We start from the raw sequence: 12,884 nt of genomic DNA on the forward strand, positions 1-12,884 counted from the left end.
ATGTAGAATGCCCATATGTATGTAGATTGAAGGGACCAAGGAAACCATCGACATAGGGAGAGATATCGAGATATAGAACATCGAGATGTAGAGAGTCGACTGTAATTAATTTCCGCTTCGGATGGCTTAATACCCGGCATATAGGTAGGCAATTAACTTTGAAACTTCTGTTGTTTTGTATTACGTAACGTTGCTAAGCTTTATAATAAATAAATATAAATTGTCAACTTGTCTTGTCACGGTAATTTCCATGCCGCTAAACAAGCCGACCACACCAGGACGTTAAACTCGAAGTTAGGCAAGAAAGTCGCAGGCAAGAATATTCACGCTTCGGTTGTGTGCTGTTCAATAGAAGGTATCCATGGCTTCCTTTCACACTCTGTCGCTTTATACCTACTAGATTGCGTCCTAGCGAACGGCTTTTTTTTTCATTTATCTACTCCCTCATACTTTGAGAATGATTGATCGATTAAGCCGATAAACAAATCATGCATTACAATCACGGTCGTAAAATCCGTTTCAATTATAATATTTTGTTCAACTGAAAACATCATTTGATTTTCTCTTCATTGAATAACCATCTTAAAATATCGAAATAGATTTTTATTGATAATATTATTGGTTAGAGAATTTGAAGGTGTATTTTTTTTTATTGAATTCAAGGTTGTATTGTTAAAAATCATATTTTATAATGCATCTTCTTGTAACTATTCTTATCAAAATTGTCGAAAAACTACAAGTTTTAAAATCGTTGATCCAATTTACGCTACGTTGTTCTGAGTATTTGCGTTATTTCAACTTGCTGTTCCAATTTATATATGCGCTTACAGACGGTCAGTTTTGTGATATTGGATTTTATGTTCTGATAGGCCAGTTTGAATAAATATTCACATTTAAAGTAGCATTTCGTGTTTTAGGGGAATCACTAGACAAATGCTCGTTGTGCATACCTGTGCTTTCGTATTTTTTCCCAAAAAATATCCACAAACTGCGTAGCTTTGGATATTCCATTCGTTAAGCTTTTGTGCGAATCAAATTTCGATCATAAACTCTTAGTATAATTCGCCTCGTATTTTGATTATTATGCCAGTTTTATTTTAGTTTGCCTTTCATATTTCGCGAAACTGAGAAATTTGAGCGTGAGAGCAATGAAAATTGAATACTTATTGTAGAACATTAACATCTAAGTAGAAAGTATTGCTATGCGAGAGGTTCCTGTCAGACAAAGTTGAGATCATGTCGCTTTATCGGAAAATTAGTTTGTTCAATTCTTTTCCTACTTCGTTCACATATTGCAGGAAGTCACTGTTCAAAATAGTTGACCAATCGTAGAGATCTGATTTGCTAACGCACTTCTCAACGTACCTGTGCACGAACATCGTATTACCGTCGATGCTTAGAGATTTGACGGTTTCCAAAGAACCGGATCGATTGTAGTCTTGTGGTCGGTAAATGTAGAATGGCTTTTTGCTACGAGCCTCCACGTCATATAGCAGATTATCTGAGAATATTTTTTTCCTGTCGTCGATGCAAATCGTTCTGGATGTAATTGAAAATTGGGTAACATCACTCGACGCTTTGTTTGCGTACTTCAGGAATTGATTACTGCTGCGAAGTCTCGAGTTCGGGTACATGAACTCGTTTATGGCACCGACAAATGTATATCTAGCCGCGTTGAAGTTACGCATCAGGCAGTCCAGCTCAATAATTTGGCGGTTCTGGTGTTTGTTGGTGAGATCGAAAGGAAAATTGTACGGCAGCAGGTTAACCTTGATTCCGTGGTTGTAAAGAGTAGCGGTGGTTAGTGAATCCAGTGCATTACTGTTGTATACGATGAAATCATCCACGCCAACGATTTGATGGTGCAGGAAGTATTGCAGCACGGCAGAAGGTTTGCGGAATTCCTCATCCAATTCCAAATAGTTGTTCAAATCAACGCAGGCAGTCATAGTCATCTTTTGGGGAATTGATTTGCTTTCAATCACTCGTAATGGGATGTACCTAAAAGATAATTTTATAGTTAAGTGAAATTTGAACTTACTACAATAAATGGTCGAGTAAATATGAAGGATTATGGTAAAGTTATACATTTTCGTTAAACTAGCTGTCCTAGCAAACTTGTCCATAATTGTGCTTCAGAATTTGCGTTATATGTTGTACTTCCGTGAAAAAACATATAAATCGTTTCAATTGGAAATAATTATTGATCCACTCTACTAGACTACTTGGCATTGGCATTATAATCATTTCCACCTGTGATGAATATCCATTGATCAAAAATTCAGGTCCCTTTAGGCTGGTAGGCAAAATTTCAACAACAATTGACTTTTTTACATCTCTTTTGCAGGATAGTTTCTGCATTACATACTATTAAGGGACAATTAATTGTATATGGGTTTATTCTACGCTCAGGTGAAGTTGTCCAAATTAAGTGAACGTTGGTTAAGTTTCAGAGAATTTGATACCCATCAAAGGTGTTTATAATCAGTTGTATGTAGGTATATCGTTACGGCAAAAATAAATAGTGCATCGCTGCCGTGAATCGCATACCTGGGTTTCCTATGGGTATGAGACAGATATGCGATTCACGGCAGTATCGCTTCCGATGTTAGATTCAAGAAAGGCATACAAATAATGGCCTTGATATATGAACGACAATATAAACAGGCCGGGGTTCCCTCAACCCCATAATTAAGAATTATCTACCACAAATGTAGGCATGAATTGTTATAAAAAAATAATTTGTTTTTCCTTTAAAAAAAAAATAACAGTCAGTCAAAAAGCCGCTTGATGCGGTTTTGCAGAACCTCGACTAAATGATATTAATAAGTACAAACTGATAACATAAATATCTTATTCACCTTTTTATGGTATGAACCGCATCGGTAAAAACTACCTCCGTCGGATGTCCGAAATCCCTCTTCACCTTGCAGAGGAACTTATAGATCACTGACACCTCCCCATTAGGCGTTGCGACCGATCCGGTAGGATTGTCTAATCGGATGAAAAGGAACTTTCCCGGTACCACATCCTTGCCGCCGTGCTGCACTTGGCACTTGAAGTTCACTACGGCCTGTTCCAACCCCACAGCCAAGCTCACGACCGTCCCGCCGGCTTCTAGGTCGTTCTTTTGCCAATACGCAGAATAAACATACACATCTCCGCCTACCCTCTGCCAAACGGGCAACGGGCTATCGAAATCATATGGCACGGCATGGTATCGGCTGCTGTTGTCGATCCGGATCAACGAAGCGGTATCACTCCGTCCGAAGATGTTCACCACCTCGAGTACATACTTCAGTCGATTGTTTTCACTTTTGTACACCAGCAGAATGGCAACGCAGCTGATAGAGATGAGGACCAGAGCAAGCTGTTGGTATTTTCGCATTTCGATATCCGATCACAGCCACAATTGGACCGGGGATGTCCTGTTCTTACGCAGCAGATGATTAGATAATTTGGTATCACTTCACTCTTGGCAGCTGACTTTTCACTCTTTTACAACGGAGGATGAGGGACAAGCGCAATGCAGACGCAGTGCCGCGGACTATCCGGTTAATAAACAACGATGTGGGTCGCTGGGTGATCTACGTGCTCTCGTTCTGTGTGGGGTGGAGGATGTGGATCGTAGATGACTATTTTTGTTTTTGCGCGCATACACAAATGTGGTTATTTTTGTAGGTGTACGAAAAGTATTGCTTTTTGTTTAAAATATAAAATCGTTTAAATTGATCTCGCACGTATTATAATGCCTTTCGGCTTTAGGTTGATTGCCCCTATAGATGTCATACCCACTGTGTATATGTGATCATGCGGTTAACGTAAGTCTAGGAGATGTGCGAGTTTTATTCCTGAACCAATAATTCAAGACAAAATTTTCAAAACGACTTATCTGCTTTTGTAAACAAAGATTCAAACGACGATTTGACGAATCTGATAGCTCTCCCACGCAAACCAACACCATCAACAGGTAGCGGAATCCCTCACCTACCTATTGACGGTGTTGGTTTGCGTGGGAGAGCTATCAGATTCGTCAAATCGTCGTTTGAATCTTTGTTTACAAAAGCAGATAAGTCGTTTTGAAAATTTTGCCTTGAATTATAATAGACGATACCAAGTAAAAATAAGAAGACACACGACGGTATTAACTTTGACAAGTCCTATACAGCACAGCATAGGAAAATCATTTTTAAGTACTTATAATTAATTCTAGACAAATTGTAATTAAAATCTGATTGATGTTCGATACGGAAAAAGTTCTGAAGTACCTATAACTTTTAAATTTAAGAAAAGTTTAATCCAATTGCCATAAACTTGTTGAAATAAAGAAGGTTAACCGCACTGCTACATGAATGTTATCCTTTTCTGTTTTGTTCGTTTCGTTTAACAATTTTCTTTGTGCGAGATTCGATTGAACTGTCATGCAGCGAGCAAGGTCCGTTAACAATGATTGTTGTAGCTGTGAACGTGTTCTCATTTAATTGATGGCATAAGTTTATTTTACATACAGGTTTTTTGCCATAAAATTTATGTATGAAATTCATGTGAAAATATGACATAAGTCGAGATTTTATTAAGGAATAATGCTGTCCAATGAGCAGCTTGAAGTAAGGGGCGATTCAAATATGACGTCCACTATTTTTTGGGAATTCTAGACCCCCTCTCCCCCCCCTCTGTCACGCTTTTTTGTATACCTAGTACATGTACTGTCACAAAATCTTAAGCAGACCCTACACGACGGAAAAAGTTTGTCAAACTCTTGATTATTGAAGAAAAAGATTGATGGTGTGAGGGCGAACCCAAAATATTGAAGTAAATATTGAGGAAAATCAGAAAAGTTTGATATTCTTTTCAATATTTCCCCTCATCTCCCCCCGCAGTTTGCCCACAGGAGTCGATGACGGTTGAGTGTGTGCGTGTTTTGTGCGTTATACCGCTATTTGATTCGTATTAGTTCAAGAAAAAATTGAGTTTTTCTTCAGCTACGGCCATGCCAGCTAATCAGTGAAAATATTGAAGAAAAGTTTGACGAAAAAAGTGTTGTCAATATATGCCTCGTGTGGGGTCTGCTTTAGACCCCCTTCCCCCTAAAACCTGTGACATCATTTTTGAACGACCCCTAACTCTGTTTTTCCTGTCCTTCTATTGGCATTACATCCTCAACTGGGGCATTGCCGCCTCGCTGCTTAACCCTCTCCCGCCCATGGTGTCTGTGGAGCACCATCAAATTTTGCACCTTCTAACCTTCATCAAATTGTTTCAACAACAAAAAGGAATATTTGACACATCATTACACTCTGAAAAATCTTCACGTCATATTTACCTGAAAACGAATGTGGTTCTCATCCACCATACTTTTCACGTAAGAGTGACCTGAATGACAAGTAACCTGAACAAATTTTAGTTTCTTTGAGTTACGTGATTTATCCGGTGACTCTGACTGGATCTTCCAGTACTAATGACGTGAAGCTTGAAAGTAGTAACGTGTTTGATCAGGTGAACCTGACGTGATTTGTACGTACTGGTGACGTGAATTTTTAGTGAAAGCTACAAGACAGCAGGTAACCACTACATCTTTTGAAATGTATTGCAATATAGTGATTTTGGAATGCATAAAAAATGAACAGGGGCTGCCCATAAAAGGGAATCTTTTTCGCGTTGTTGATGCATTGATACATTGAAATGCCGTCATTTGGTCATTGCGCTTTGGAGTTACCGCAGAAACACTTTTGAAAAAAAAAGTTATCGGCGGATGTTGAATGGAATTTATCAGATTTGTTGAGAAATGATGTCAATGAGAATCGCTGAGAATTTGAAAACCAGTTTCTTGCTCGAAAATTGCTAATATTGCCGCTATTAATTAACCAAAAAGTAGTGGAACAAAGACTACAAATTTTATACTAACGCGACCGGAAAACTGTAGCTCTAGACTTCCATGCAGCTTTCTTTTCTTCCACATCATTTTTCAACGAATCTAATAAATTTTAACCAACTTCCGTTGTTTTTTATACCGGTAGTGTGCTGTGTTGTATCTTGTAAGTGCAACAATTTAAAAAGTGAAGAACGTTTTCTTAACTTCCCCAAACCAAGAGCAAACTCTACGGAAAAAAGCAGAGCGCTTATTTTGAAACGTTCCGCAAAATGGTTGAAAGCGTGTGGATGCCCACCAAGGGCGAATAATCGTATCTGTGGACATCATTTTGTAAAAGGCCACCCGGCGGATTGGGATAAAACAGGTGATATTGATTGGGTACCAACTCTGTGCCTTCCACGAGATCTACCACGGAGAGTGTCGTTTTCCAACTCAGAGAATATTGATCCCAACGTTGTGGAATGTATATCGCTGCCACCGCAGGTACCAGGATTCGATCAAATTTGTGATACAGTTGTCTCTTCCAATGGTGAAGGATTCAGTCTTGCAAAATGTCGTGACCATCACCAGATGATCAGATATGAAAACAAAAACCACCACGCTTTTAAACGATGTTCTTTACTGACAATCACTGCAAGCGCATCGTGACATGTAGAAGCTGACACGTGAGTACCTTCGGTAAGCGTGACACCCAGATTGACAACCACAAGCTGAGAGCCATAAAGAGCATCAGGTCGGTCAGCTGTCAAAAGTGCAGGTGAGCACCGTTATTGATTGATTTTGTTGTCGTTTGATTGGACTGACGTCGTTTTTAATTGATAAATTGGATAAATCAATAGTTAAATTAAGGGTTCATTCACAAATTACATAACGCTAAAATGGACCTGGGGCTGAAAGCCCCCACCCACCCTCTCGTAACGTATTTTGTATGGGAGGGTTCTGAAATTTGTATGGGCCGTATTTGTGAATGGCTCTAAGTTTTTACCAATTTGATCCAGACTATCTTTTGAAAAAGGCCAAATTTTTTTTATTGATTTTTTCAAATGGATACAATCAAAAAACGACGCATCCTACAAAAAAATGTTATATGGGTGACTATCGCAAAATCAGTCAAAGTTTCTAATAAAGATATCGGAAACAATTCAAATTGAGCCCTACACTGAAAAAAAAATCAGTTTCAACAGTTTCAAAAATTAAAACTCGATTTGCGAAAAAACGCTTTTTTTGATTTGTATGAAATTGTGTCTCAAGATAGGTGATTTTGTTCCCTACCAACCGTCCATACATCGCAAGCTGGGCACTTTGAAGGAAAAAAAGTTTTTCTAACAAAAACTTTTTCTTGTCGAAATTATTTTCAGTGTATTTTTATCCGTTGCGATTAGTTACGACCTAAATATTGTACTCTGCTTGACTGTACAGGAATATTTAAATATATGTATGTATATGTTAAATCCAATGGCACTCCTTGACACTGAGAAAAAAACCAATTCCGACAAGAAAAATTTTTTGTTAGAAAAACTTTTCCCTTAAAAGTGTCACGCTTGCGATGCATGGAAGGTTGGTAGGAACATAATCACCTATCTTGAGACACAATTTCATACAAATAAAAAAGCGTTTTTTCGCAAATCGAGTTTTAATTTTGAAACTGTTGAAACTGATTTTTTCAGTGTAGGGCTCAATTTGAATTGTTTCCGATATCTTTATTATGGCGGTAAGCACCAACGAGGATAATACTCGATTTAATACGGGTTTACAATAATCCGGTATTAAAGTTAATACCTCGAACGGTAAGCACCAAGTTCGTATTAAGTACGCAGCCGCATTTTACTCTGAAGGCGTTTGAGGTGGTGTGCGTATGAGAATGTTGAAATCATAAAGAACTCGAGGTGACTTTTGTTGTTTGTTTTTATCCATATTTCGCTTCAACAACTCGGAAATCGATTTTTCTTTACTAGAATTAAACCAAACCGGTTGTGGTTGTGGTAATTGCGAATATTTTCAGAAATTTCATCGGAGATTATATCGGGAATTTCACATGCAGTTACAACGGTAATTACTCCAGGAATACCATCAGAAATCGCTCAAGTTATTCTTCAATAAATTCTTCCAAGAATTTCATCGGGGATTACTTCAAGCCTTCAAGAGTACCAAAAGGAATTTCTACCGAAATCCAACAAAAGCTCCTGAAATACTAACTAAAGTTGCTCCATGTATTCCTCCATGGATTCTTTCACGAATCCCAACAAAAAATCCTGCAGGAGTACCACCAAGAATTCTAAAATTCCACCAGGAATTTAACCAAAAATTCCTCCTTGAACACCTCCAGAATTTTCATCAGGAATTCCACCAAGAATCCCTCGAGAAATTCTAGCGGGAACTTATCCAGGAATTCCACCGAGAATTACTCTTAGATTTTCTTCAGGAGTTCCAACTAAATGCTGTCCAGGAGCCCGAATTTCTCCAAAAATTCCACCAGGAATGCCTCCAAGATTCTCAGGTAGGTCATACGAAAATTCTTCCAGGTGTGACTGTAATAACTCTAGAAATTTTGTCGGAAAATTTCTCCATTATTTATTCCAGGAATTCCATCGATTATTACCGCAGGAATTCCAGCAAAAATTCATTAGGATTACCAGAGGTGTTACTATTAGAGCTCCTGTACAGATTCCTGGTGAAACTCTGGCAGGAACTTTTTCTATTGCTTTGTTCTTGTGATTTTTTGAACGGAGATAAGTGCATCACCACCAAAGACCGGTAGGAATTCCTGGTGGAGTCATGAAACAATTCCTGGTGGAACTGCTGTAGAATAATTTAGTGCACCACAGGGGAAATTCCTGTTGGAACTCCCTTTGAAATTTCTGGTATCATTACTGTAGGATATGGTAGTTGGACTCCTGGAGGATTACTTTGTGGAACTTCTGGAGAGATTCCTATTTCAACTATTGAAGGAATTCTTGGTGGAACTCCTGGATGGATTTCCGATTGAAGTCCGGGAGGATTTTTTGGTGGATCGCCTAGAAGATTTTGTAATGTATTACTAGTGGAACTTCTGTAGAAATTTCTGGCGGAGCTTTTGGAAAATGTATAAATTTCTGGTGAAACTCTTGGAGTAATTCCTTGTAGAGCTCATATAGAAATTTCTGGTAAACCTAGAGGAATTCCTTGTGGGACTTCGGTTAATTCCAGGGTTGAAATAGACATCCCTCCTGGAGTCCAAAATAAATTCCTCCAGCATTTTCACCAGGAAACCTAAGAATTCCACCAGAAATTTTTCAATAAGTTCCACTAGGAGTTCGATTAGGAATTCTTCCATGAGTTTCACCATAAATTCCCGCGGAAGTTCCACCAGGAAACTCTTCAGCAATTTTACCAGGAATCCTTTCAGGAGTTTTATCAGGACTTTCCTTTCAGCATTTCCACTAGGAATTCCTAAAAGGAGTTGCACCGGAGAAGCTTAAAACAGAACTCACTCCTGAAGTTTAAAAAGAAATTTCTCCAGGATTTCCACTAGAAATTCTTCCAGAAGTTCCACCAGAAATCCTTCCAGGAGTTCCACCAGGAATTCTCCCAGGAGCTCCACCAGGAATCGTTCCAGGAGTTCCACCAGAAATCCTCCCAGGAGCTCCACCAGGAATCGTTCCAGGAATTCCACCATGAATCTTTCCAGGAGTTCCACCAGAAATCTTTGCAAGAGTTCCACCAAGAATCCTTCCAGGACTTCCACCAGAAATTTTTAGAAGATTTCCACCAGAAATCCTTCCAAGAGTTCCACAAAGAATCCTTCCAAGAGTTCCACCAGGAATCCTTCCGAGAGTTCCACCAGGAATCCTTCCGAGAGTTCCACCAGGAATCCTTCCAAAAGATCCACCAAGAATCCTTCCATGAGCTCCACCAGGAATCCTTCCATGAGTTTCACTAAGAATCCTACCAGGAGTTCCATCATGAATCCTTCCAAGAGTTTCACAAGTTACATCAACAATTCCTCCAGGAGTTCCACCATGAATCCTTCCAAGAGTTTCACAAGTTACATCAGCAATTCCTCCAGGAGTTCCACCAGGAATCCTTCTAAGAGTTCAACAAGGAGTCCTTCCTAGAGTTCCATCAGGAATTCCTGCAGGAGTTCCACCAAGAATCCTTCCAGGAGTTCCACTATGGATCCTTCCAGGAGTTCCACAAAGAATCCTCCCATAAATCCTTCCAGGACTTCCACTATGAAACCTTCTATAAGTTCCACCATGAATATTTCCAGGGGTTCCACCAAGAATGCTTTCAGGAGTTCCACCAAGAATCCTCCCAGGAATCGTTTCAGGAGTTCCACCATGAATCCTTCAAGGAGTTCCACCAGAAATCCTCCCAGGAGCTCCACCAGGATTTCCACCGTGAATCCTTCCAAGAGTTCAACAAGCAATCCTTTCAGGAGTTCCATAAGGAATTCCTCCAGGAGTTCCACCAGGAACCCTTGAAAGAATTCAAAAAGGATTCCTTCCAGGAGCTCCATCAGGAATTCCTCCTGGAGTTCCACCAAGAATCCTTCCACAAGCTCCACCAAGAATCGTTCCAGGAGTTCCATCAGAAATTCCTCCAAGAAATCCACCTGGAATCCTTCCAAGAGTTCCACAAGGAATCTTTACAGGAGTTCCACCATGAACACTTCCAGAAGTTCCATCAGGAATTCCGCTAGGAGTTCCACCAGGAATCCTTCCATGAGTTCCACAAATAATCTTTCCCGGAGCTCCGCCATGAATCCTTCCTGGGGTTCCACCAGAAATCATTTTAGGAGATCTACCTGAAATCCTTCCAGGAATACCACTATTAATCCAACCATAAGTTCCTCCATGAATATTGCCAGGGGTTCGACCAAGAATGCTTCAAGTACTTTCACCAGGAGTCCTCCTGGAGTTCCACCAAAAGTCGTCCCAAGAGCTCCAGCAGGAATCATTCCAGGAGTTCCACCAAGAATCTTTCCAGGAGTTCCGCCATGAGTCCTTCTTGGAGTTCCACCAGGAATCCTCCCATGAATACTTCCAGGAGTTCCACCAAAAATCCTTTTAGGAGATCCACCAGAAATCCTTACAGGACTTCCACTATGAATCCTTCCAGAAGTTCCACCATGAATACTTCCATGGGTTCCATCAAGACTGCTTCCAGGAGTTCCACCAGAAATCTTTCCAGGAGTTCCATCAGGAATCCTTGCAGGAGTTCCACCAGAAATCCTTACAGTAGTTCCACCAGAAATCCTTCCAGAAGTTCCACCATGAATACTTCCAGAGGTTCCATCAAGAATGCTCCAGGAGTTCCGCCAGGAATCTTCCCAGGAGCACCAGCAGGAATCGTTCCAGAAGTTCCACCATGAATCCTTTCAGAAGTTCCACCAGAAATCTTTCCAAGAGTTCCACCAAGAATCCTTCCAAATATTCCACCATGAATACTTCCAGGAGCTCCACCAGAAATCCTTCCATCAGGAGTTCCACTGGAAATCTTTCGAGGAGTTCCATCAGGAATCCTTACAGGAGTTCCACCAGGAATCCTTTCAAGAGATCAACAAGGGATCCTTCCAGGAGTTCCACCAAGAATCCTTTCAAGAGATCAACAAGGGATCCTTCCAGAAGTTCCATCAGGAATTCCTCCAGGAGTTCCACTAGGAATCCTTCCATGAGCTCCATTAGGAATGCTTCCAGGAGCTCTACCAGGAATCGTTCCAGGAGTTCCACCAGGAATCCTTCCAGAAGTTCCACCATGAATACTTCCAGGGATTCCATCAAGAATGCTTCCAGGAGTTTCTCCAGGAATCTTCCCAGAAGCACCACCAGGAATCGTTCCAGGAGTTCCACCAGAAATCTTCCCAAGAGTTCCTCCAAGAATATTTCTAGGTGTTCCACCATGGATACTTCCAGGAGCTCCGCAAGAAATCCTTCCAGGAGTTCCACCAGAAATCTTTCGAGATTTTTCATCAGGAATCCTTACAGTAGTTCCACCAGAAATCCTTCCAAGAGTTCAACAAGGCATTCTTCTAGGAGTTCCATCAGGAGTTCCTCCAGGTGCTCCAACAGAAATCTTTCCAAGAGTTCCACCAAGAATCCTTCCAGGTGTTCCAACATGAATACTTCCAGGAGCTCCACCAGAAATCCTTCCAGGAGTTCCACCAGAAATCCTTACAGGAGCTCCACCAGAAATCCTTACAGGAGTTCCGCCAGGTCGTTCCAGGAGTTCCACCAGGAATTCTTCCAGAAGTTCCACCATGAATACTTCCAGGGGTTCCAATAAGAATGCTTCCAGGAGTTCCACCAGGAATCTTCCTAGGAGTACCACCAAGAATCCTTCCAGGAGTTCCACCAGAAAAATTTCCAAGAGTACCACCGATAATCCTTCCTGGAGTTCCATCAGAAATCCTTCCAGGAGTTCCACCAGAAATCTTTCCAAGAGTTCCACCAAGAATCCTTCCAGGAGTTCCACCAGAAATCCTTAGAATAGTTCCACTAGAAATCCTTACAGGAGTTCCACCAGAAATCCTTCCAGAAGTTCCACCAGGAATCCTTCCAAGATTTCAACAAGGGATCCTTCCAGGAGTTCCACCAGAAATTCTTCCAAGAGTTCAACCAAGAATCCTTCCAGAAGTTCCACCATAAATACTTCCAGGGGTTCCACCACGAATGCTTTCAGGAGTTCCACCAGGAATCCTTTCAAGAGTTCAACAAGGAATCCTTCCAGGAGCTCCAACAGGCATCGTTCCAGGAGTTCCACCATGAAATCCTTCCAGGAGATCCACCAAGAATCGTTCCAGAAGTTCCGCCAGGAATCCATCCAAGAGTTCAACAAGAAATTCTTCCAGGAGTTCCATCAGGAATTCCTCCAGGAAATCTTCCATGAGTTCCATTAGGAATACTTCCTGGAGTTCCACCAGGAAATCCTTCCAGGAGCTCCACCAGAAATCCTTCCAGGAGTTCCACTGGAAATCTTTCGAGGAGTTCAACAAGGAATTCTTCCAGGAGTTCCATCAGGAATTCCTCCAGGA

The 12,884-nt window shown here is 40.7% G+C and overlaps 1 protein-coding gene across 1 annotated transcript; it reads right to left on the reverse strand.

The window, feature by feature from the left end:
• Positions 1-588: 588 nt before the first annotated feature.
• On the reverse strand, positions 589-3,741 carry LOC134211043 (uncharacterized). Its single transcript, XM_062687601.1, has 2 exons — positions 2,862-3,741; positions 589-2,001 (listed from the first exon to the last, which is right to left on the reverse strand). The coding sequence occupies exons 1-2, from the start codon at positions 3,386-3,388 to the stop codon at positions 1,245-1,247; spliced, it is 1,284 nt and encodes a 427-aa protein (XP_062543585.1). The 5' UTR covers positions 3,389-3,741; the 3' UTR covers positions 589-1,244.
• Positions 3,742-12,884: the final 9,143 nt, after the last annotated feature.

Source organism: Armigeres subalbatus, chromosome 2, assembly GCF_024139115.2.
Source record: "Armigeres subalbatus isolate Guangzhou_Male chromosome 2, GZ_Asu_2, whole genome shotgun sequence".
Lineage (NCBI taxonomy): Eukaryota > Metazoa > Arthropoda > Insecta > Diptera > Culicidae > Armigeres > Armigeres subalbatus.

What these genes read in the sequence shown, in the direction of transcription:
- LOC134211043 (XM_062687601.1), bottom strand. Translation starts at nt 3,388, where the DNA reads ATGCGAAAATACCAACAGCTTGCTCTGGTCCTCATCTCTATCAGCTGC. An exon ending in GCGGTTCATACCATAAAAAG is followed by an intron (nt 2,002 to 2,861) that starts GTGAATAAGATA and finishes ATTATCTTTTAG; the next exon opens with GTACATCCCATTACGAGTGA.